The sequence below is a fragment of the Lytechinus pictus genome, chromosome 2, assembly GCF_037042905.1.
Source record: "Lytechinus pictus isolate F3 Inbred chromosome 2, Lp3.0, whole genome shotgun sequence".
Classification (NCBI taxonomy): domain Eukaryota; kingdom Metazoa; phylum Echinodermata; class Echinoidea; order Temnopleuroida; family Toxopneustidae; genus Lytechinus; species Lytechinus pictus.
In genome coordinates this window covers 35,444,572-35,470,732 of record NC_087246.1, presented here as the reverse complement: position 1 = coordinate 35,470,732, position 26,161 = coordinate 35,444,572, and the positions used below count along the sequence as shown (strand labels likewise).

The 26,161-nt window shown below is 36.5% G+C and overlaps 3 protein-coding genes across 6 annotated transcripts in view; 2 read left to right on the top strand and 1 right to left on the bottom strand.

Annotated features, from left to right (window-relative positions):
• Positions 1-6,075, top strand: part of LOC129280834 (GATOR1 complex protein DEPDC5-like) — a 46,251-nt gene extending 40,176 nt beyond the window's left edge. For all 3 annotated transcript variants that reach the window (XM_064115641.1, XM_064115640.1, XM_064115642.1), the window contains one exon: positions 81-6,075. In XM_064115641.1, coding sequence (XP_063971711.1) covers positions 81-648 — 568 coding nt within the window. In that variant the 3' untranslated portion in view covers positions 649-6,075. The remainder of the gene's footprint in view (positions 1-80) is intronic.
• Positions 6,076-6,946: 871 nt separating this feature from the next.
• On the top strand, positions 6,947-13,102 carry LOC129280843 (protein dispatched homolog 1-like). Its single transcript, XM_054916848.2, has 4 exons — positions 6,947-7,313; positions 8,070-8,193; positions 8,771-8,960; positions 9,751-13,102. The coding sequence occupies exons 1-4, from the start codon at positions 7,168-7,170 to the stop codon at positions 12,303-12,305; spliced, it is 3,015 nt and encodes a 1,004-aa protein (XP_054772823.2). The 5' UTR covers positions 6,947-7,167; the 3' UTR covers positions 12,306-13,102.
• Positions 13,103-18,062: 4,960 nt separating this feature from the next.
• The window catches only part of LOC129254339 (GATOR1 complex protein DEPDC5-like), a 30,986-nt gene continuing 22,887 nt past the window's right edge, over positions 18,063-26,161 (bottom strand). For both annotated transcript variants that reach the window (XM_064115638.1, XM_064115639.1), the window contains 9 exons: positions 25,764-25,988; positions 24,824-25,092; positions 24,161-24,296; positions 23,325-23,427; positions 22,807-22,941; positions 22,134-22,303; positions 21,252-21,442; positions 19,214-19,410; positions 18,063-18,446 (listed from right to left, as the gene is read on the bottom strand). In XM_064115638.1, the coding sequence (XP_063971708.1) occupies positions 18,148-18,446; positions 19,214-19,410; positions 21,252-21,442; positions 22,134-22,303; positions 22,807-22,941; positions 23,325-23,427; positions 24,161-24,296; positions 24,824-25,092; positions 25,764-25,988 (1,725 nt within the window). In that variant the 3' untranslated portion in view covers positions 18,063-18,147. The remainder of the gene's footprint in view (positions 18,447-19,213; positions 19,411-21,251; positions 21,443-22,133; positions 22,304-22,806; positions 22,942-23,324; positions 23,428-24,160; positions 24,297-24,823; positions 25,093-25,763; positions 25,989-26,161) is intronic.

The window sequence follows — 26,161 nt, the reverse complement described above, 5'->3', positions numbered from 1 at the left end:
TGATACGTGTATAAAAGTATATTACAGCACTTCATTTTAGTAAATATTAATGTGATCCTGTTTCTTCTTTTTGCATGCAGGTTTGGTTTCATCTTAATACGAGATAAGAACCAGGATACATTCGATGGCTTTGGTTTCCATGCCAGTAGGCGTGGTCGCCAGATGGAATACATCCACAAATCAGGTGTATGTTTCGTTTCCCTCATCAACTCTCCAGACGACACTCCCATCGTCCCCAGCGTGACCCCTTCAGGCCAGGGTCGAAGCTCTCCCTGCGAGGTCGTGAAGGCTCCTCGACGGAGGAAGTCCAGCGGCGGTATCCCCATCATGGTTGGACGCGATAGCAGTTTCGACATTGTCGATACCGTGGATGACGACGAACCCGACGTGACTTTCGTGGAGGAGAGGAGGAAGATGCGGAGCGGAAGCATCAGGGAAGTTCGTGAGAAGCACATGGATGGGCAGTTCAATAACGTAGGGTTTCTGTGGTCCATGAACCACACGCTGACCAAGAGATGGCGCTGCAGCGCTTGCGGCGATGAGAAGGTGTATGACAGTATCATGAAAGAGGTCATCAGTATAAGCCGAAATGTGGATGGTAAGCTGACTGATTTCTGGCTTGAGAATACAGAGAACCTGTCATTTTGATCCTCTGCGCCTAAAAAGCTCTATGGATATCTCTTCACAGAATTTGATGGCATGCATACAGTCTTATGAAACTTTCATTCAAGATTTACTGGTGCTAAGGAAATGTTAATAAAAGAAACTACTTTTCTCCATTTGATTACATTTGCCATCTTGCTATCAAGGTCATATTTTGCTATTATATTAAATCAATTTATACATTCTGTTCCAAGAGCAGACCAGCAATTTGCAGTAAAATTGCAAGACATTGATCTGACCGAAAATTGTCTTACGATTGATTTTTATGAAATTTTCCCTAATTATAAGCCTCTGTTTCTAATGTGTGGCTTTTTTTTTTTTTTAAATGTAACTAATCAACAGGATGTGTAATTATTTGTAAGGCAATGAAGAAGAACAATGTATTAGTATTATTATAGTCATTATTTATGAATACACCACCGACTAACAGTACATAACCATTTGGACAAAGTTGATAGACCAGTATGGACACAGAAAGATTTGTGTTCAAACTTGATTTTTGTATTAAAATCAGATGCAAGCCTCAAATATGCGCTTCTGAATGGCTGAAATTCAAGTTGTATTTGACATTTGGAGTAGCTTTTAATTGTAACTAAAGCCTATTTTGTAGCATATTACATGCAATTTTGCCTGTTAACGCTTTCAGTTTGAGGATTATACAGGCACATATTTCATTCTACAAGGCAGCGTAGCTCAGTTAGTTAGAGCGCATGTTTCGGATAAGATCGTAGATCTCAACGTAAGGGGTTTGAGTCCCGCTCATGCCGAAACGCTTCTAAGAAAAAAGTGTGATGCTATAGCGTTGTGTGTTAGCGTGCCTCACCACTGTATTCATTGCAGGTGTGAATGCAGTTGGAAAACACGCCGTCCATCCGGAAAGGACGCAAATGTTGGTCCCGTGTATAGGAGAGTCACAACCTATGCACGTTAAAACCAATACACTATTCGTCAAAGAGTAGGGTGTACACCCGGTGTATTGCAACTGCCGGTCCCGTCAAAATTCAGGTCAAGTACCCGATGCGTTTATGCCCAGGAGGGCCCTGCATCGTATACATGTACATCCGGATCCAGATTCTGACCAAGCAACTGTGACATCTTACCAAGTGTATGTCTATTTCACACAAAATAAAGTGCTAATTTCTATAAATTTTGCCCTGATTTTGTACAGTTGTCAATGGGAAAAATGTGGAAAAGGGCAATATAGCAATTGTTTCCCCACTCCTACTTTACATTTATGGTAGTGTCCAGAATACAGCTTGTGTTTAGCAGCTAAAATACCTCTTTTAGGTACAGATAGTTTGGCTAAGTCAATACAGAAGACTTTAAAAATGGAACCCTTTGCATTCTTGTCAGGTGCTTGCTGTATTAGACCGGAGAAGGGTTAAAATCAACATACAGTGTTTCATATATGTAAGTGGTCACCTTTGATAAATAAGGTATATTATTATTACCATTACATTGTTACAGTGTATTTCTATAATTTCCCCATGGAGATTATGCATGTAGTTGATGTTCATTTTACAGCTCATTCACCCCTCCTCCCCTCCCATTTCTGTCTCTTGGTAATTTATTTTGTCTGTCTTCCTGTATGTTTGAATGATTTGAAGTAACTTATTAAGTAGTATTTTTGCTTCCAACTTTAAATTTGTACTCTGAATGAATGTATAAGTCAATATGTTTATATTCAGACCACTATAAAAACCGACATTCATACCCTGATTCTAAGTGAATGCTCCCATTCGTAGACACTCTTAGATTATTAGATTATATTTCAACTATAAATATAGTTTAAATAGATGAACTATGAGTTCTGTTTGTCCCAACATTAATGCCATGTGGCAATTTTGATAAAAGGTACAAAAGCTTTAAATTTGATGTATTATATTTCATAGTTTATCAAAGACATGGTACAATTATAATGTACATTAGTTTGTTTCACATAGAAGTCGTGTTGAAGCATTTGAACTCCATTCTACTGGAAGTGCATATTTTGATGTATATGATGCTGTAGATATGATTATTACAGTTTATGCAACTCATACAAAGATTCTTGTAATTTGATTGGTTGAAAGCCATTCAATATTTGATCCATTTTGTGCTGCATGCAAATTTTATTTTCCATTGCACGGCGGCCGTGCATTTTTTATTTTTCCATTGCATGGTTTTTTCTTCTCTATTGTCAAATAACAAAATCTAGAAAATTTGTTGTATTAACCAAATGATGCATGTCTTCATTCGTCCATTATGCAACCTATCCACTCTCGTAGAAGCTGTGTTCACCCCATTGCACTCAGCCCAACAGCTTCGTGCAATGGATTGAACAGAGCCTCAACTCGTGTGAGGATAGATCGCCTAATGAACTCATGTGCATGCATCATTTGTATACTATATTCAATTGTTGCCCAGGGAAGAGTAAACATGACCAAGTAAAACAATATTTCTTTTATTTATATTATTTCTCCAAAACAATTCTTCTGTTTTCTTCATGAGAAGCCTGATCATTCTTATTCATGTACGTATGTGACTGCAAGCATGGCATTAAGGAGCTTTCGATTGTCTGCGACTGCAACGTAGTCCTAGTTCACCGGAAGTGGTGACACCGCTCGTTCAGTATCACGTTCGTACATTGATGAAAACAGTTTCGATTTAAGTCGACACGTGTACCCGTACCAGGCCACAGCATATACCAGCGTGATAGCGAGCGGGCCGTGGGCCGATGCTCGGCCGGAGAATCAGGCGTAGCATCACGCTACGAACCAGTGGGGCGACTGTGGGTGCAACATTTGCACTCTTGCGCAAAAAGCCGAAAAAACACAATTGTTTGGAAATAGAACATCAATTACCTATCGGATATGTAGTGTCTGAAAACAGGACACACTAAATGTAATGGAAAAGCTGGTAACAAGCAGTAATTTGCAGTTTACCAGCCCTGCTGAATCAATGAAACTCGAATGTTGATGCGGCTTCATTCATTTTTGCTAAGCTTGGATGACGTCATCATGTACGAACTAGCGCTCGTTCGAGCACGATGACACCGAACATCAAAACCCTCAAATACGAGTCACAGATTTGGGCAGTGAACGAGAAGGCTCGTCACAGATTACTTCGCGCATGCGCAGTGCTCCCAAAATTCCTTAATCTCGTACGCCCACATGGCTCGTCACAGAAAACGAAAGGTCTCCATCATAAGAGAGCTACTTAGACATGATAGAATGGCAAAAGAAATTATACATGTCACTGAGAAACTGATAGTCACTATAATGGTGAACCAACTACATGTATTGTGATGAACATTCGGAACTAATGACAATTAATCTTAATATACTTGTAATCCATGTACAACAAATCACATGTATGCAATTTGTCATGGAGGTTTTTATGCAAATCATAAAGCCGTCATTATGGTTGGTTTAGCAAGAGTGCGCCTAACAGGCTGCTTGAAATGCTATGAATCCAGTGACCGGGTAATAGTACTTGTGAAGCACTTTGAGCAGTCGTAGATTGATAAAGCGCTACATAAAAGCCAATTATTATTGTTGTGTTTGAAAATAGTTTCCAGCCAGAAATCTTGCCTTTTGTTTTAATATGAATTTTAAAAGATTGTAGTTTTACAAGTTTGCCCAATACGCATACCAAAATCAAGTTTGCCACACAATCATTGCAGCTCTGAATCATTTTACATTGCATCGTTTGCCATTACCATATTTTCTGAGTTTATTTTGGGATGATGGTTTGTACCCTGTTTTTTTTCTCTCTCTCTCTCTTTGTTAGGTGTTTTTTGATGAGCGGAGCAACTTTGTATCATCCTCTTTTTTTTTTAATTACTTTTTATCATTAGCAATATTGTTACATTATTGGAAAATTTCTGTGTATTTATAATAAATATCTATGACTTCAACCAAAGTTGCCAAACTTAATTGCATCTCATAATCCTTTCCAATCAGCTTGGTGCCAATAATTTGTTCCCACCTCTGTTTTTTTTTTAGTTTAACAATAAATCTCTCTGTTTATTATTTTCAAAAGTGCTGCAATATGAATTTACCATTTATAATGTTGAAGCCCATTGTGGACACGAAGCAAGGATAATTGTGCCAATTAAACTTATTCTTGGGTCAAATATATGAAAAGCACATGATGTTCTTTAAATTTTCTTTTTAAGTTTAGGTGCTATTGTTACAATTTTTTTTAGTTCGATTGCATGTTTTGTATATATTTTGTGTTGTAATCAGATTTAAATGTTGCATAGGATTGAGCTATAAGCCAAAGATATTGATATGGAGCTGCAACTCATTTCTCATTTGTCTTACTTCAGTGCCCACTTCATTCCTTTACCAATGTAGAGCATCAAGTCAATGTTTTCTTGTGGGTCATTGGTGCTTGAGAGAGTGGCAGATTATTTTGAAGATTGGTGGCCTGTATTAACAAGCAGGTAATATTTGGGCCCTTGTAAAAACATTCTTGTTTTTAAGTGCACATACTGATGGAATATGATCTGATCAATAATTAAGACATTGTTTCAATCACAGAGGCCTGTATTCTGAAGTCAGGTTTACCTTAATAGACCATGGTGTCTGTGTTAAAATTATGGGAAGCCAAAAGTGTCAAAATTTTTATTAAGTTGTTTGTTTCTTATGTTTACTGTGCTCTTTCCTGATTCATCGATGGTGAAGACAATCATCTATTTATACTTCCTAGACAATTATGAATGATATGACAGCCAAATGAGCTAAAATATGATATCTCTACTGTTAGTGATTTATGTAACAATTGGCTATCCATACTTAAACCACAACTTGTGACTTTGGATTCGGAAGCCAATTGATGGGAGGGGCTATAGCCTCTCTGTGATTGAACCAGTCTCTTAGTGACAAGTGCTTGGTGAAGATTAGTGAAGCTAGCCTGTGTAAAAATATCATTCATTTTGACTGAGTGGAATTTGTGCAGTACCCTTGTAAAGTTTGATCAGTTCTTGTGGAACCCAGTTTATAAGGCAAGCAAGTTTTCACAAGTGATTTTTCAATGTATCCAGTGAGTAGTCTTTACGGATCCTCATTTATGATAAATATAGCAAAGGACATAAACCTTATCTTAAGTTACAGAAGCTTGATGCACATTTACCATGGATACATGCATTGATTGAAGGTTTAAATATTATGCATTAAGATGACCGTGGAGTAGTAATACCTTGGTCACATTTTTTCTACGGCGGCCGTACGGCGAGTCGAAAACAGCCGTTTTAACATTTTTTTGGTACCAGCTACATATAGGTGGTTTGAATAAAAATGAATAAAACGACTGTTTTCGATTACCGTACGGCCGCCGTAGAACATATGTGACCAAGGTACCTATAAGGACTGACTATGTTATTCAATGTAAAGACAAAGAGATATATATTTATGTTAAAACATGCACACCTTTAAAAAAAAATGATTATTGATGTTTCGTCATTTTGTTCAAGAATTGTAGTTGGTCATCTTGAGAGAAATATAGCAATTGACTTGAATGATATAAAGAGATGAGAGTGAAAAGGGCGGGGAGACTTAAAAACACGAGGGAGAAAAAAGAGAAGAGAACATGTTCAAATGCTATCAATAGTGTCTCAGAGGAGTAAATGCAAGATATTGAATGTCCAGTCCCACGTTCTACAAAATGAGTAGTGACAGTCTGATTTCGACTTATCTAAAATTGTGTAGTTAAGAGACATGAATCTAAAATTTATCGCCTTTGAGTTTTATATTAATCTTACATCACACCTTATCATAAGACACGGACACTGGAATTTATTTTAAAAAACATACTCAAACAGGGTTCGATATGTAGAAGTAAAGTTCAAGTCAATCTTTCCTCCGCTTTTTATTTCACAAAGTCATGCCCTTTCTTATTATCGAAACTGGGAACCTCTTTCAAAAGTGTATTTCTTGATATTTACTCCATAATTCAAAATAAACAGTATTATCGAATAAAGTCCAACTTTCAAGAAAAGAGTCCTTAGGTCTGATAAAAGTCATTAATCTTTTGTGCATACATCATACTTCACAAATGTGATGTTTGCTTTTGTTTGATGGCAATCAACATCAATTTCGAGGGGATTGCATTTGGTAGAAAGTGAAAGCAAACAATGAAACAATGGACACTTCATTGTGAAGAGAGAGAGAGCCACTTACCATTTTGAAAAATTGAACCGTCGTGATTATGAAATGAATAATGTCTAAATATAAATGTGTGCAATTCCTTCATGTACTTTCTTATTAGCGCCACTAGTACATCATACAATCTAGTTCTTGTAGAAGATCTGAAGAACTGTTGAAGTACATCATCAGAATGCTGAAAGATCGCGGGGGAAAGTGTTTGAGAGAACGAACGGGATAGCCAAGCGGGACATAATATGCAGTTTCTTTTCGATGATCATCAATAACTGCATGGCTTGCGTCGTCACGGATTCTGGGGACTTTGTGAGAGAACCTTAGATATCTCTAATATAGTTTGAGATGAGATTCCATCAGCATGCCTAATCAGGTTTCATCGGTGGTGGTGACTTCCATTCCTCCACCTCCTCCTCCCCCCGTTCTCTCCAGGTGGTTGGATAACTTTTTGGCCGGTGATGAGGAGGTAAATGGGCTCCCGGAAAAAGACACCTCCTTCTTCGGAATGTAAGCGAGAATATAATGGACACTATAATGGTTAGAACTCTTTTGACATAATCATGGTGGCTGAAGGATATGCAGTCGTCTCTGAATTATCCTGAATTATCTGGGCCTTATCTTATTAAGTCGCAATAGATTCAAATTAATATAAAATTGAGATTGATTTTAAATACTATCTCTTAACCTTTTACTCGGGGAGGGGACATAATGGCCCGTAGATATTAGCATTTTTATCATAGTAACACGACTACTTTAATTGAAGAGGACCTGGAAACAAGTTCAGGGGATGGTGATGAGAACGGTGGCGAAGAGATTTTCTAACCTAGTTTCCAAAACTGGTTACAGGGAAACCAGCTCAAGAAAGTAGATGAGAACGGGGTCAATAAGTGTTAAGGCTGAGTTAAGGCTAAGGTGTTCCCCTCGACCTTCCAGTGCAGTGCTTGTATTTTTTTCTAGTCAGTTAGATAATGATTAAAATGTTGGGGATGCAAAGGAATGTACTATATATCATGAATTGGTAATTAATTTGAGGCAAGTATTTTTCCAACTAATTATATACTTTCAATCAAAAGAGAAAATAAAGAATGAGCTATAAAGATAAAAAAGGAAAAAAGGGGTTAGATAGATCATAAAGGTCAAGTCTCGCACACCTGACCCCTCTTCCTTCCAAGTAACTACGATTTGCAATATGTTTTCAAAATACAGTACACTCTATAATTCTTTGTTATTGGTAATCATCTTATTCTGTTGGTTTAATTTCAGATTAGCCAAGTGTTACTGGGGCTTTCCCGTTGTTGTCTGTGTCATTGAGTTGGTAATCTTTATATTGATGGGAGCTACGGTCATTTTGCTACATGGTTTGCCTACTTTTGATGATGCATCAAAGGTATTTTATTTTCATATTCCATACACTAAGAATTTTGCTTTGGATTGAGCAAAAGTTAATCACGTGATTGTATTACCCCGTAAATCATCACCCTCGTTGATCACACTTGTATTTCGCTTATCACTTTAGCCCAAGAGTTATAATGCATTTTCAATTATTTTTAGTATGCGCGAAAGAAGAGTGCATTGCCGCTCGATTTTCTTAATTCACCTTTTGTCATACTTGAATATCAACTCCACTTTCACGACTTTCAAAGACGGGAATGAAATTGAGCTTGATTTCGATGAATTCATTTTGTTTCATCATATTCATACCCTACTGAGCCTTCTCTTTTCTATCATGAATGTTAGTTACACAATTTTCGCTATACGTTAATATTATTGTATAGAAAAGGAAACCTACTTTTCACATCGTTTATGAGAATAATACGAAATCAGTGACAACAAAATAGCACTAATTGAAAGTACATGTTACTATTTAGAAGACTTCCACGGTTCTCTCCTTAAGGTCTGCTTTATTTGCAGGAATCTCGTTAGTTTTCCTAATAAACGCACATTATTTTCATTTCTGTTTTAAGGGTGTTGAAGCCAGAGGAACCTTTATTCACGATCGTCTCATCGCCTTTGAAAATCTTTTAAACGAGACAGAAGTGTTTTCTGTAATCCCAAATGGAGTAGACATCACAATGGATGAATCAAACCTTCAGTCATTACCATCCGTTAACGAAACAAGGACAGAAGGCACCATTAATTTCTGTGGAACTCCAGGTATTCATAAAGAAAATAATTTCACATTGAAAATTATTTTTGGTACAAGTAGGAGAAAAAGGGGAAAATGGACGGTAACTTTAATAGATGACATGACCTAAAATCTCTTCCTGGAAGTATATATAAACAAAAAGTTAATGTAATGATCTTTTAGATCAAAGCTTTCAATTTAGGGCCAAATTGCAAGTGAATTATGATGTAAAATATTTGGTTACATAGATGAGAAGTTAGGACACATACCAATTACTTGTCGGTTGGTTATTTCAATGAGTTATGTAGACATGATAAACATAATTTATGATGATTTTGGGCAATGTATTTTGTATTTGTGATAGGGACGATCAATTATATACTAGTATATCCCAATCGTTACCCATCTCCACCTGTTAAAACATCCGCTGTACACTGTTAAAAAAAAACCTGATTTTACAGGAAAAAAACAAGATTTTGCAGAAAGCAATAACAGAATCATAACAGAATCATTCTGTAAAATCATAAAACAGGAATTTTCTACAATTTAACAGAACAGGTCTGTTTAAAAAGGGGAAAATGGTGTTTTATTTAAGGAAATGTGTAAGGTTCCATACACCAAATGCCAATATCCTGTAATTTTACATGATAAGATTACGCAATCTGGTAAGATAACAGGTGTTCTCGAGACTCTGCTGCAGGAACTTCTTTTATTTAAGGATAATTTTTTAACAGTGTAAATTCTCATATTCTCTTTCTTTTGCTGCTCAGTATGATCTGTTTCTCATCGAAATATCCCCCTTTTTTCTAATGCATCTAGATATAAAAGGATTCCGGATGGTTTTCAAGTCTTCATCATCCAACCTCCCCAACCTCCTCTCAAGTGAACATCTAATATCCATGTGCCGTCAAGATGACGTCATTGTTCGGAACTCATCTCACTTTCAAGCATCTTGTAAGAGAGACACTTCAGGAGCCTGCTGTGCAACATGGTCTCTCGCCAACTATATCGCCAACATGAACAACAGGGGATCTTGCCTTGATGTAACAGATGATGATGTCGGTCGCACGAAAGCTCTTCTTCGACGATGCGCTCCTTTCTACGGTTCTGGCGATCTTCAACCCGGTTGCAGTGAAGATAAGAATTGCTCATCTCGGGTACCTGCTGAATGTCTTGGATATGATGATGCAGCATATTTCATCTTCTATGTTCTCACTCCTGGAATGTTCCCATCATCTCTGAACACCGACGAAGCTGATTTAAACCTGATGCTTCATCTGTATCCCTTGAGCGCTGATGCAGATGAAGTCAAGTCAATCTATCTGGAGAACATCTACAACCAGGACCTGGATGATGGAATTACCATGGTAACAGGGATTGGCGTGGACACCAGGAAGGTTAAATTAAGCACCTACTCCAATGCGCTGCGTGGAGATTTCATCTATGTTGGTATAGGATGCACACTCATTGTAGCAATCATCTGGATCTATATGGAGTCACTGCTTACATCCATCCTGGTCCTCTTGCAGATGGCGCTGTCGCTTATGCTTGGATATTTCTTTCACTTTGTTGTTTTTCGCTTCGCCTTCTTCCCGTTCATGTCACTCCTGGCGGTGATCCTTGTGATGGCAGTAGGTGCGGATGATGCCTTCATCTTCATGGACATCTGGAGGAAGAACCTACAGGTATCACCTGATGAATCCTGCGTGAAGGTCTTGAAGATATCCCTCGAGGAAGCGACATTCACCATGTTCGTCACAAGCTTTACCAATGCTGCTGCTCTCTTTGTGACCGCTGTTAGTGCTGTTACAACTGTACGTCTCTTTTCAATCTACTCTGGAATGGTGATCTTAACAAACTTTGTTCTTACAGTCATCTGGCTCCCGCCTGCAATCATGGTGTCTGAGAAGTACATCCATAAAAGAAAATATGGAACAAGAACGTCTTCTGCAAGACACAAAGTAGTATATGCCAAGACAAAAAGAATACTAGGTAATATCATTTATTCTATCTTTAACGTTCATCTGCCCAAGTTTGTGCTTAGATTTCGTTTTGTGTGGCTAATTGTATTTCCCGTCCTCTTTGGTGGGTCATTAGTTGTAGTTTTCTTCGCGCCAGGATTATCTCTTCCATCCAGTGGGGATATACAAATTTACACACCAACGCATCCTATTGAAAGATATGATCAAGTTCTTAAATTGAAATTTGACTTTGAAAGTGCCAGTGTTAACAAACTTCCAGTCATCTTTGTTTGGGGCATTATTCCACTAGACAATGGTGATCTATGGAATCCTGATGACAGGGGTCAAGTACTGTTAGATAAACCACTGACCCTTTCACAGGAGGACAGTCAACAGTGGCTTTCAAACTTTTGTAAGGAGGTGCGTCTACAAAGCTTTTATCAAATACCTTCAATGGTCAAAGAAGACTGTTTTATTGAAGCCTTCAAGAGATTTATGGAACAACCATGTGATGCTACAGGTACAGATGACCGAAGACATAAGTGCTGTAGCCAGACAGACTTTCCCTTCCTCTCAGACCTCTTTGATGAGTGTCTTCCAAATTTTATTGCAGATCGTTGCAAGAGATATCCCTGCGACATGCCTATTCCAGGTCTACGCTTTGGACGGAACAACTCAATCAGTGCTCTTTACTTGCAGTTTGAAAGTTCTGTTCTTGAAAGGTTTGAGTTTCAAGAGACAAATGAGTTCTGGAACAATGCCACGTCCTGGATGAGAGACCAGCTAACATCAGCTCCTGAGGGACTCCGTAACGGTTGGTTTGTGACCATCAGTGATAAGCAGCCTTACTTTCTGGACAACACTCTGAGCTTTGCCAGAGGAGCCCGTACCTCTCTGGCCTTGTCCGTCTCAATCGCTGCAGGAGTGGTCCTTCTAACCAGTCGAAACATCATTCTTGTCCTGTTCATCATATTGTCCATTGGAGGTGCAGTGATCACCGCACTTGCTGCTCTTGTCTTTGCTGGCTGGGAGCTCAATGTCTTTGAATCATCGATGATGGCACTTATTGTTGGCCTGACGGTAGACTTTACTTTGCATTACGGTGTAGCGTACCTTCATTGTCCTGAGGATGATCGCAAATCTCGAAGTCACTACTCCATCTCCACATTCTCTCGAGCAAACTCTATGGCAGCACTATCAAGTTTCATTGCAGGATCACTCATGTTACCTGCTGATGTTATCATCTTTAACCAACTTGGTCTTGCTCTTCAAATTATCATGGTCTGTAGCTGGGCTACCGGGACTTTCTTCTTTATTTCGCTCTGCCGCACGGTCGGCCCGGAGAAACGTCAAGGACAGTTGTCATCTTGCTTTAAAAAAAGCAATGGGATTGAAATTAATTCTGTTATTTGAAAGAAGCATTATTTGAAAAAGTGTTTTTATGGTTGGAAATGATGGAATGTCATGGATGTGTGGAGGCCAAGACCATTACATTGCTGAGTACTGTTCATAAATTGTGCTATTTTGTTACATCTTAAATAGGATGACCAATAAATGTTGGCCCGACTGTTTAGCAATTTCTTATTCAAACGAACTACAGGAAGAGCACATAACTAAACAGATTATACATGTGTATGCAGGCATAGACCCAATAAGAACATTTTTTTTCATCTTCTAAGTATGAAATATCACTGTAAATACTAAAGAAATATAGAATTAATATAAGAGACCAGTTTATATTTGTTAATTTCGATTATTCTCATATTCAACCAATTACCACGTTATACAAATAAACTACAGGAAGAGCATTTAACTAAGCAGATTATATACATGTATGCAGGCATAGACCCCAATAAGAAAACATGTTCATATATTTTGCAGTTTCATTAAGTTTTATTCAATATCCAGAAATAAAGATGAATTAATATCAGATATAAATATATATCATAATCATAAAGAGAAGAATCTTATCAAAACATGTGACCTTTTTCTTCTTTCCAATGTCATAATTATTTTAATGAGCAAAAATTGTTGAATAGGGAATAATCAAAGCACTGTTATACCAATTCTGTTGTTGTACCATGAAAACTATCAATATCCTTTATCTATGTATTGATTGCATTTCACTACTTGCAATACTTTCTTGCAATCATTTAACACTTGTTGAGAAATGTAATAATAAGTGAAATCACTATGTTGCCAATATAGATCAGCCTCATGAAAAATCTTGATTATTTGCAAATTATGGAATAGACAAATCGATGTGACAGAGAAATATTCATCAAAATTCATGTAGTACTAGAATATATCACACACAATATATATCTTGCTGGCAAATATGATACAAATAATGCACAGTTGAATAGTGTGTACAGAGTTGAGATGAAGGGAACTCGAGTAATTTTCAATGGTGTTTGTAAATACCTGAAATTCCTCCATCACAACTAATATTACAAACCTAAGTCTGTGCATTATTTGTTTTATAACATGAACAAATGGCAGAATAATTGGATGCAAAGCAGACTGATTTAAATCGTAGTCCTGAATTATGCTAGGCAACAATTTTGTTTATGACATCATTACTACAAGTACTATTGCCAACCTCATATGTGCACACGAATGAGCCTATGATTCCTATAGCATTGACGTAATAAACAATGCATGTTGTATGCTCGAGACATGGCCATATGCAATTTCATGCTTTCTTGCGGCACACTGTTTGCATTCTTGTGCATGTTAGCACAATAATAAAGAGCATACACCTGACTCTTTTAAGCCCATCTGATAGGCTACATTCTTGAACCAATTTTCTACAATCTTTTAATACATATTTACAAGATAATCAAGTACTTCAATTCCTGTCATAGAGTGAGAGTGATTGAAATGTTCAATGCAAGTATTTATATACACATCATATACTGAATATCAACTATTGCCACACTGGATGTACATGTACATGTATATTTTCATAAATTTATAATATTACAGTGTTTTACACTTCACATTATCTTAAAATCCATTGAAGTTTGTAACAAAGTTTCTCTGATTTAATCAAATATACCAGAAAATGAAACATCAAGTAAAAAAAAATACAGATCACGAAAAGCCATATTAGGAACTTCATACTTGACAACCAAATGAAAAAGAGTACATGGAGAATATAAGATTAGAAATCATACAAAGTAACATAAAACATATCAAACCCATGCTGATATATGAGCAAGGTGCAATTACTTCAGTTTAGTTGGAGAAAATATTTGAATACCCTGTTAAAGTGTTTGCTCAGTGTTTTTAGAGTATGTACAAATCTGAGTGCAAACAGGACACAAAAAGAGGTACATTTAAGACATCACTGGAATGGGTTCCAATATGTTCAATAATCAAATCAAAGAGAGTGAAACAAATAAGAGAGAAAGAGTGGGAGGGGGTGGGAAGTCAGAAAGAGAAGAAATGAAAGAGTGGTAGGAAAAGAGAGAAAAAAATTCAGGCAAACATACTGTATATCTAAGGACAAGGCCCCCAAAGAATAATAAATAGCATAGTAACATAGATGGCATAGATCCGTGGGGGGGGGGGGGGGGGAGTCCAAGCACCTCAAAAAATTCCCATCCCATATCCTGAACAGTCACTGTGATCCATTTCCCCTCTCAGTCAAGGGGTTTGGGGGACAACAGTTGAAGAATGGGAGTGAATTTGGGTGCTAAATTGACGGGGTGCAGCTGTTTTCACTGAAATATGTTGCATGGGTAGCAGCCCATTCACAGTTTGTGTTATCTCTTGACCCCTACTCCCCAACACACCTAATTCACACATTTTCTCCGCAGCCCAGGGCCCCGTCTTACAAAGAGTTGTGATTGATCCAATCAATCGTAACTATGGAAATCCATCAGTGCCATGATTTTTTTATACAGGAAATTTGCAAAATGTCCCTAGTAAACAAAGGAGAACACACCAAATTGTCAAGAAATCAATGAATTCATGGATATACATTCATATCTAGAAAATCTTTTGAACAGACATGCATTTTATATGTTGACTTTGCTGGCTTTCAAAAGTTGCGATTGATTGAATCATTGTAACTCTTTGTAAGACGGCAGGGCCCAGGAGTCTTTGTTCAAGCCTTGAAGACGGGTGCGAGCAGTCAGGGAGGTGGTCTCCTCCCCTCAGGTAATAATGTGAATCCAATGAAAGAATGAAAGTTGAATGGAATAGAAAGAAGTGCAAATAGGGGTAATCTGAGGTGGGTATCCATGCTATGCTTAAAACATGTCTGAAGCCCATCAATTCAATACCAAATGCCATCATTAATGGCAATATGATAATTACATCAATTTCCCTAAAGTTAGATGATAATTGATGTTAAGGGAGCAATCACCGTTTAGGTGAAATACAAGAGAGGCAAGACAATTTGAACATTTTCGTAGCCAAAACTACATTTAGTAAACATAAATAGAGCTATCAAGAAATGGGTGAAATACAAATGATCAAGGCACTCAATAAGAAAACAAAAGCATTCCATAGTACAACACATACACACTTTCATCACTACCCCAATTACAAAAATAAAATAAATCCATTTCATACTCTAATCCTCAATGATTATTCAGATTCTGCTAACATCACTCTATCAACACTGATTTCTATGCATCGAACTGTTAAAGTTCACAAACATTGAAAAATAACGAAGACAAGATTTATTGAACAATATCAAGTTAGACAATAGTATAAGAAATTATGTGTATCACAGTACTGCTTCTGTTATATTGAATTGTGCGTAGGACAATAATATTAACCAATATTACCATGTTTGAATACAAAAAAATACATTGAAAAAAAAAATCCATGACCTACCACTAAATTTTTTTTATTGCCTTCTGACGGAAAACACGACACGATTATAAAACTGTAAAGAAGTTTGGAAGTGGTGTTGTGTTTCAATGAACTTATCACCCATACCAAATTTGTTATACAAATTACAAATTTTGAAATCACACAATCCTACAGTAGTCAAGTATTTCAGTAGCTTGTAACAAAAAATAGGTCTGATAAGAACACTAAAAAATTACACTTTAGGTTTGATTGGTACATCCAAATTTATACAGTAAATAGGGGAGAGTATACTCTTTCAGAAAACACCCAAATCTTAAATTTGAACATTCTGACCGAAATACTCTCAATTGGCTCCAATTGAAAATCACACTGTGCAACTTTTTGTGGGTTCTGTGGTGCTTGGTCACATATGCCAATGAACCTATGGCAAGTTGTTTTATCATTTCATCCTATTTATTTAAGTTGTGATATCAAACAATATTAATAAATGATAAAGTAGCTTATCATATTGAAGGTTGATGAATTTAAGCAAGAGTGAAATGACGAACACTGTGTGGTCTCTTATCAGTTGAGAGTAATAATAACAATGGTCTTCTAATATACTTTTTCAGAAAATAAAAATTCCATATTTCATTTTTCGAAATAGACATGAAATGAAATACTCCAAAATTTTTCTTTGCCCAATTGATCGTGGGCCCGGCATTATTATTATGATAATCAGGAAAACTAGATGAATACTTCAGAAATCAAGGTTTTGGAAAAGGGTGAGAAGAATTTAAACTTCTGGATAGCTTTTACACTTTAACTAGTAACTCATGTATGTGACTTGAAGTTTACAAATGAAATAAACAATTCAATCTGTCACAGTTAGCAATGCACAGATCTTTTTGTGGTTTACAACTTCAATATGCCTGCACACATAAAACTGGGTAGGTGTTGTACAACAAATGATGATACATATATATATGCTTTTTAGTCAGGGCTGTATATCAAACTACATGCATGTATATATACCGTGCGAGTAACCTGACACCTCACAAATCCCTAATTTAAGGAAAAAATATGTCATGAATACACAATTTTATATATGGCTGGAAAGAGTATCTTCTCCCAAACAATTTGCTACCACATTTATGTTGTATGTCTTCACACGTGGATAATCAGTAGGCATTCTTTGCAGTGATGTAAATTTTGATTGGCGCCAAAGTAAGGCATTACTGCAATGAATGAATCCAAGTGCAAATGATGTCATAATCCTACATGATTTAGTAAACAAATTTGCTAATCCCGTTTGAATGAAATTAACTTGAGAATTGATACCAAAAAGTGTTTATTACACAATTGTAATGTAAATTACTGAAAAGGTGTTTTTAAATAGATTTTAATGCAACCCTTGTAGGATTATGACCTCACTGACATCTGGATTCATTCATTTGCAGTCATACCTTACCTTAGCAAAATCAAAATTTACATCACTGCAAAGAATACCTCCTGGTCATCCAAGCGTTAACACATACCACACAAATATGGTATCAAATCATTTTGGAGAACATACCCTTTCAGGCCATATTTAATAATTATGTGTTCATGACATATTTTTTCCTAAAATTGAGGATTTGTGAGGTGTCAAGTTTTTTTTTACTCACCTGGTATAAATATATATATTTATATATATATATATATATATATATATTGAACAAACAATAAATGTATTACCTATTGGTTAAATTGAGGAGGGATATTGCTATATAGTCTGACAGGTCAAGTCTTATACAAGTACAAAGGCACATAGTGATCATAATTGCAATATAAATATAAATAATTTTCATGCATAGCTCAATTGACAGCCTCTTGTCTCACACAATAATATTTCTTTAGGGCTTCCTATACATCCATAAAATGGACATCAATGGAACGTTGAATGCTTGCTTTATCACATGAAAATGTCAGCTACATGTGTAGTGATCATCTACAAACATGTCTTTAGTTTGTTACTGCTCTGGCAACATAGTGTTAGGTTATCTTGGTAACAAGTACTTTTCGTGTAATATACTAATGACTTAGTCATCATAGAGTACTTATCATCTACATGATTTCTTAATCGAAGTGGAGTCTTCATCCACTCAAGAATTCCTTTACTGAAGCACTTGATTTCCATTTCTTGGTAAGACGATGGTTATTTATCTGCTGGAGTAGTGTCTCTTGTTTTATCTGATCAGTGGAGTGGAGCCTAACAAATAATAAATAACTTTCATCCGAATGCCAGTTCTACTCAGACTTCCTCTCTTCCTCAGTGACCAAACTGACCAGTGCATCAAGACGTCCTTCATCGTTAGCACAAAGCTTTCTAAAGTCATTGAGAAGTGCTTCCCTGAAGGCATCGTCCCCAGAAGCACTTGATTTCCAATTCTTGGTGAGGAGACGGTTATTGATCCGCAGGATCCCTTGCGCTAGCTGTGTCTCTTGTTTTCTGCTCTTCAGTCACCATACTGACCAGCGCATCAAGACGTCCTTCATCGTTAGCACAAAGCTTTCTAAAGTCATTGAGAAGTGCTTCCCTGAAGGCATCGTCCCCAGAAGCACTCGATTTCCATTTCTTGGTGAGGAGATGGTTGTTGACCCAAAGGAAACCTGGCTGTGATGGGTACTCTCGTTTCCTAGATCTCCTGGTTGAATGACAGTGATGGTTCCCTCTCTCAAGAGTTGAGTTGTTGTTTCTGGATTCTGTCAAAGTATATGGAAGATGACAACAATTTACTGCCTAAACTCAGTCACAGTTTAAGTCACAGTCATCAATTCTAAATCACAGAATTCCTCCCCTTCTATTCAAAGCAAAAGGCGATGATCATAACACAAACTACCTCTGTTGTGCCAAACTGTAAAGTCCAGGGGCCCATTTCATAAAGAGTTACAACTGTTGTGACTTTGCCATTATGGCAATTACCATGGTAACAGGGCTCAGCAGCCAATCAAAATCAAGGGTGCCATAATGGCAAAGTTACAACAGTTGTAACTCTTTATGAAATAGGCCCCTGGTAAAGTCACTACAAGACAATTCCATTAAATAATCAACATGTTTGTACGTCTGACCCCACCTTGTCATTCTTTTTTTGCTTTCGGATAACTTTAAACTATAACCTCTTTCCATATGAACTAGAAAATATAGTCAAATCATTTAAGTAGGGATCCACATACAGGTGGTCCGCCATTGGTATACAGTGTTTACTCATTATAGCCTAGACAGGCAGTAACATAAAAAAAAAAACTTTCAAAATTTTTGTATTGGCATACTGATAAGGTTTTCAAAAAAAGTAATAATCTTTTAACATCATTACATTGAAACATGTTTTGTTTTCCATGAAACTGAAACATACAATATAAATTATTTGAATTTAAGACAATCATTTGAAGATATCTGACTCTTAATAGGAAATTTGAAATGAATGTAGAACTATTTGTTAACATAAACGAGTTGAAGCATACTCTCCTACCTTTCCAAGCCGAGCAGAGACAAGGCATTTTATCGGGGCGGGGTGAGGTGGTATCGGCCTGGGTAGGGGTCGGTAGGGCAAAGGTCACCCCTGTTACATGGACGTATTGCACATGAATGCTTGAGTAGGGAGAGTTCTTTGATGCAGAGCCCGGTAAGGGGCTCAAGCAGGATGTGTGGTTGGCAAGGAAACCAAATCTTGGGGGAAGATATAACAAGAAATAAGAAAATGTGTCAATGTCTATGTATAATGCATGTGCATGTTATATACAGTGAAAGGACAAGTCCACCCCAACAAAAAGTTGATTTGAATGAAAAGAGAAAAATCCAACAAGTATAACACTGAAAATTTCATCAAAATCGGATGTAAAATAAGAAAGTGATGACATTTTAAAGTTTCGCTTAATTTCACAAAACAGTTATGTGCACATCCTGGGCGGTATGCAAATGAGGAGACTGATGACGTCATCCACTCACTATTTCTTTTGTATTTTATTACATGAAATATGAAATATTCGAGTTTTCTCCTCATTGTCAAGTGAAACGATTACTTATTCCCTGAACATGTGGAATTAGCATTGTTTAATACTATATGTTTCAGTCAACTTGCTCCTTTTATTGTCAAATATGTAAAAAATGTAATATTGTATAATTGAAACAATAAAACAACAAAAGAAATAGTGAGTGATGGACACCACCGACTGACTCATTTGCATGACACTGAGTTGTGCATATCACTGTTTCGTGAAAAATAAGCGAAACTTTAAAATGCCATAACTTTCTTATTTTTGCATCCGATTTTGATGAAATTTTCAGCATTATGCTAGTTTGATTTTTCTCTATTTATTCAAATCAACATTTATCTGGACTTGACCTTTAAGGCTAGAAGTTTACATACACCCAGGAAATCCAAAGAAAAGTTGACTCTTGCCAAACATCTTAAAATTTACTGTACCTTATATAAACATTTGTTTTATCATGACGACTTTGATATCAAACAAATGAGTATGCCGTGCCCTTTCATCACATTGCTTTGTCATCAGGAGCAGAATATTTAGGTGTCATTTTCCCCAAAAAATCTTCATATCTTAGACAAATTAAAAATAAAAACTTGACAAACACATTTCATATTTGTGCTAGTTACTTCTCAACACAAACATTTCAGATTACACTTTTTTGTTCAGTGGTGACTTATCATGATAGAAAATGTAATGTAAATCATAGATTTGACATTTATATATTTCTATGAAACGATGTTTGAAAATATAACAAACAATAGAATACATTTGGCATGAATATTACTTTTTGATGTTCAAAGAAAATTCCACCTGAAATACACTTTAATCCCAACGACATACCACTTATGTTAAAGAACTTAATATGCTCTTTCATTTGATACCAAATTTGTCATGGTAGTGTTTATATTTCTGAAGATAAAGTAAATTTTACGATGTTTGGCAAGCGAACAAATTTCACTGAATTCCATGGGTGTATGTAAACTTTTGGCCTCAACTGCATTTCATATACAGCATTTAAAAAATAGCTTGTAAAAATCCAAAATCTGCAAATTTCCATTTATTTTATCTGGACAATATATAAACCAGTATGAACTTTGTGAACTTATGGACCTTCTGAGAGGTTACAAAGAATCAAACTTGAATAAAAAAGAATACAAATTGCCAACTTTTTAAAGGACTACATCCGCTTTATTTACAGAAATTTGCAACTGATTGCAAAATTTTCTTGCTACACCCCATTAGTCTATACATGGCTACATGAACTGTTAATAACCCATAATTTCATCTGTCAAAGTGCAAAATAATTAGTAGATGGAATGGAAATATGACCAACTGGGCTTCAGACCAAATGAATATTAGACTAAGAGGAGATTAGCACAATAGTGCAGGCCAAACATTAATTAGACCAAATTCACAGTAAAACAAGTGGGTTTAGCCCTTGGAGTATTAAATTATCTCTAAATGGAGACTGACTGCTTGAAGAGCAAGTCAATATAAACCAAATCAAAAAGTCTGTGTTACCTTTTCAGTATAATCTCCTGCACCTTCGCTAGTAGATCCGGTTCCATGTCAGAGCCATCTTGTAGGGAGAGAGGGATAAATACAGGACTACAAAGGGGATCTGAGATATCTTCCCAAAAACAGAATGGATCAACGTGTGACGGGATGAGATGAAAGCCCGCGCTCTGAGCTCTACGTAACCAGTTCATGATCTGAAATTGTGATAAGAGAAAGACAAAGTACAAAAAAAAACACGTAAAATTTCTAATTGTTATCCTTGTGAATGTATATTAAAGATAAATACTAGTACCCATTGTGGTAACGATTTCAAAATGAGTTCGAACAGAATCCAATTAAATTATCACCAAAGTGCTTGTATGTATAAATATAAAATATGTGCCAAATGGCTCTAGAAGAAAATGCGCAATTGCTGAGAAATGAGCAAAATAAGCACGGAATTTCATCAAATGACGGGTACTTTTCGAAGCAATATTAATACACTGTCCCACATATGCTTTTCTGTGTAAGTGATCATTAGCATTATCAATTTTGAGCTAAGACTTCATCATTTTACAAAGATAAGTTTACAATAATGAACCAGATCTAGATGTATGATAATATTTTGACAATTAACCTTGATTTAAAAGACTTTCTAATGAAATAATTGCTAGCTGCAACTACTGTCTTTTACCTTTAAATGACATTAAAGTAACTATTTGGAGCCCAGCCTGTGAAAGGATGATGGCCTCTGCTGGCTACCCCATATTCTTCGTATTTATATCGTCTTTTAAAAAATGGTATAATGTATTTTTTTTTTTTTATGAGAATCGGAACTAAATGAAGTGAAATGAACTACATGGCTATTTCCTGAACTAATTCTATACTCCTACATGACACACTCACTAGATCATTAAGTAATCCTGGTGTTGATGTCAACCACTGAAGCTCCATATCAAAGGCGTGGTCAGGCTGGTAGTTGCTATGGAAACTAGCCTGACAGTATTCCATATGGTCTAGGTCTGTATTCCACATCTCAAGAACAATGCTCTTATAGACAGGCAGAAGGCACAGGCCTAATAAGGATTTTAAAAATGTATATATACAATGTATTAAAACAATATTGGGAATCATTTCAGAAAAAATAAGCATATAATAATAAATATAGATATCTACATGCTACTTTGGTCATTCCCCACCCCCTCCCAAAAAAAAGTTTTCATCAGCTTTTCCCTACTTCATCTCTGTTTTTGGACATGCATAAAATAAATCTATGCCCATGGATAGAGCATACATATTTCAGCTAGTACATGTATAAGGTGTGTTATGACAATTTACAGTCTGCAAATTTCCCACATGATCTGTGTTCTTGTGGGTTAGAATCAAAGCCATGGCGTGTTTTCCTTCGAGAAATTTACTCACATAGCTTTGAATGGGTAACTGGCGGGATTAATTCTTTGAATGCACTGGGAATTGGAAAGGGCAGCTTGAGCTAAAGGCGGGTTAATAATAATAGGACACCTTGGAATAGATTATATTTAGATAGATGGTGTAATACTGTTATCATCATACACCTTACCTGGTCCGTTGGGTCGTTCAGGTAGGTCCTGTTTGTCCTGAGCAACGGTACACGCTGCTTGAAACCATTCCTGCTGAGGCGGTATGTCATACAATGGCTGCCCAATCACAGGCTTGGATGAATTACCTTGGGATTCTGTTCACAAACACAATTTATCATGTAAGTTTATATGACACCTAGATAGATCTTTGTCATTTGATTAGTTGGTCAAAATCAATCACTCAGCCCATTTTACAATGACGTCATCAACCGTGCAAATTTTGGATCCATACGATATTGTCCATTGCACACGCGCACCCATACTGCAGGCACCGATTTTAGAACTTGTAGCATCTAGATATCATCATTATGACCATTTTTTTTTCTGATTGATGATGTAGAAAATGCTGACTTATAGAGCATTGATGATAATTTTGTACGCTGGGAATACAAGGTAAACGCAGAAAAAATTATTTCAGTGAGAGGAGGAAGGTCCTCATGATTTCTTCACCATAAAAAAGTCATTTGGAAAAAATTACCTGACTGATTATCATGAAGAGAGTAGATGTAGTAACCATATATAATCTGCTTGGCTCCTCTGCTACTGAACACCGAGTAGATATATCCATCATTAAGCATCTCCTATAAAGGAATAGATAGATGATAGATTTGGGATACCATATCATGAAATTAAAAACAATGATTGCGGAACATTAAAAATGAATAGAGGAAAGATATATCCCTTGCTAAGGATCTTCTATATGGGAAGGGTTAAGCGATATGCGCAGCTCCTCATCATAAAATTGAAATGATCATATAATAACATAATAGCGTTTTTCAGTCATGGATAGTTAATGTTATTAAACTGCTGACATGAACACAAAGAAATTGCACTGTCTGCTGCATAGATTTTAAAGCATTTTACTATTTTCACTCCAATAAAATGATTATTCATAGTAATGAAAACATACATGTAACAATGAGTTTCAATATTTTGTTTCTGATAAATATGGTAAATTTCACCATTTACATTTCTATCTTGATCATCATCAATCAATCCAAAAATTTAGTCACTTGGCATGGTATACATTCTACTTGCTAAAATTAATAAATTAACAATTAATTCATATGTATGAAATCAAAAACAATTTTATTCAAAAAGCGATGTCCTTTCACAAAACAACATTATGGCATATGTTTGTTGTCAATAGGCAGTTTTAGTTTTGCAATGCAACTTCTGTAAAAGTTTAAGCAAAACTGATGTTACGCCAAAGCCAGGGAGTATGTGTTATAAGCTAGTTCAAAACAACAATTTCACTCATGAGCATGTCACAGACAATGTGTCAATGAAATGCAGGATATCTGCTATTATTACCTGTAAGAATGTGACTGCTTGTTCGTGGTTCGGCTGATCAATGAAAGTCTTCCTGATCCAGCTCACTGCCTCCGCCGTCGTGAAACAATCAGAAGGGAGCCCTCTGTGGTCACCTCCTATGAAGCCAAGACCAGTGCTGATTGCAAAACATATGTCCATTATTATAGTTTTTTGTATTACATCATGATTAGTACTGTAATAGAATTTGTTTTGTCTAGAAGAAAACTTCCTTGTGATCACATGTACTTTCATTCTGGTAGAAGACATTTCTATTACTCTATTTGTGAAAAGTGAATTGTGCCTTCATTTCACAATAGTGATATGTGCTAGTTTTATTTCATTATTAATACTAGGATAATTGAAGCTTTTTGAAGTTCATAGTCACTTCACACAAAATTAATGAACCCTATAAAGTCTGACATATTTTTTCAACACAAACCCCAATGCACTATTCATTTATAACATTTCAGTTTTGGCACTAATTTAATCATAAACTTTAAATATCAATAAAATATAAAATCTCTCATTAAACTTCCAGTACCATTAACAGGGAATGGAGCTCGAGTCCTATACAAGAAACACTGTAATTTTTTTGGTAAATAAATTTGTTGAACATTTCTCATTGACAAGTTTTTAGTAAAACACAGATTCTTGACTCCTAACCTTGGATCTCTCATCGCCTTGACAACGGAAACAAATGAACTGGCTTGATGAGGTTTCCCATCTCTCTTGTCTGGAGACTTAGGGCTCCCTGGTTCGCTGGATGGGTCCTCCTTCCGGCTTGCTACCACACCAGAGAGCAGGGTATGCAGGGAGCCGGTGGTGAGGCTTAGAGAGGGGTGGTGGCTGGTGGGGGTGGAGGTACCACTCTGGGTGATCTTCCGGTAGCCAGGGCTGGTGGCACTCTGACCGAGGTCACCCTGAGATATCCTCTAAAGGGTTCAAGAGAAAAGGAATGATTAGGTGGTTCTTCACCAGTCCTGGTTTGTTCAATCTGATCAGCTCTCTGCAGGATTGATCTCGAGATTTAAGAACCCCATCTACATCACCCATAGTGGGGGTATTCTTGCTTGAGCAAACATGTAGAATGTGACCTTGACCTGCGGAGAATGTGCATTGTGGGTTCCGTGTTTGACAGGTGTGTGTGGTGGCATACTGAGCCAGATCCAGACTGCATTTCTACTTGAGAAATTAGCCGGATAGTTCACCAAATAGCGCTCAATTCACCAAAATTGTAATCTTGACATGAAGCCCACTTCAAATCTCTATAACTGCATCGTCATTGCAGATGATCTAGAGGTCCTTCTGAGTCCTGTTTCAATAAGACTTGTTTTAATAACAACTACAAAAATTCTATAACAAGTTTACTAGTGGCCAATCCAACCCAACTAAGTGGAAATTTTCTAAAATTTGACTAGGAACAGCCAGTAGGTACAGTGTAGTAAAATTATGTTTAAAATGGAAAAATAATACAATGAGATCAGAATGGTCAAATTCATTTTAATTTCTCTAATTTGTAGGGCTTTTCATTAAAAAGATCATTGCCTTGGACGGAAAAAGTGGTTATTGTCTTAAATGTATTTTTTAAAATGTTGTCTTCTACCTGACTTTTGGAACCACTCGCTGGAGGAACATTAAGACGAGTCCTTCTTCGATTGAGCCCTTCAAAGAACCTTAGGAAACCCTCCACAAGCAGGTGATGCTTTGATGATGCTTCCTCGCTCCTGTAAACATCTAGGTTGCCTTGGTAACCCTTCTCAGACATCTGGCGTAGTGTGGAGGAGTGTGAAGGAAGGAGCACAAATCTTGACCGCCAGAATTTCACACACTGTGCAGGGGCAATGATTGAAAAATAGTGGTTCATGATATAACTTACCTGTACTGCACATATTGCCGGCAATCATCTGAATCATATCACAAAGAGACAGTGTAAAACTTCCTTCGATAAAAATCAATCTCAAATTTACCATACATTTCCATTATTTGTTAAAAACCATATGA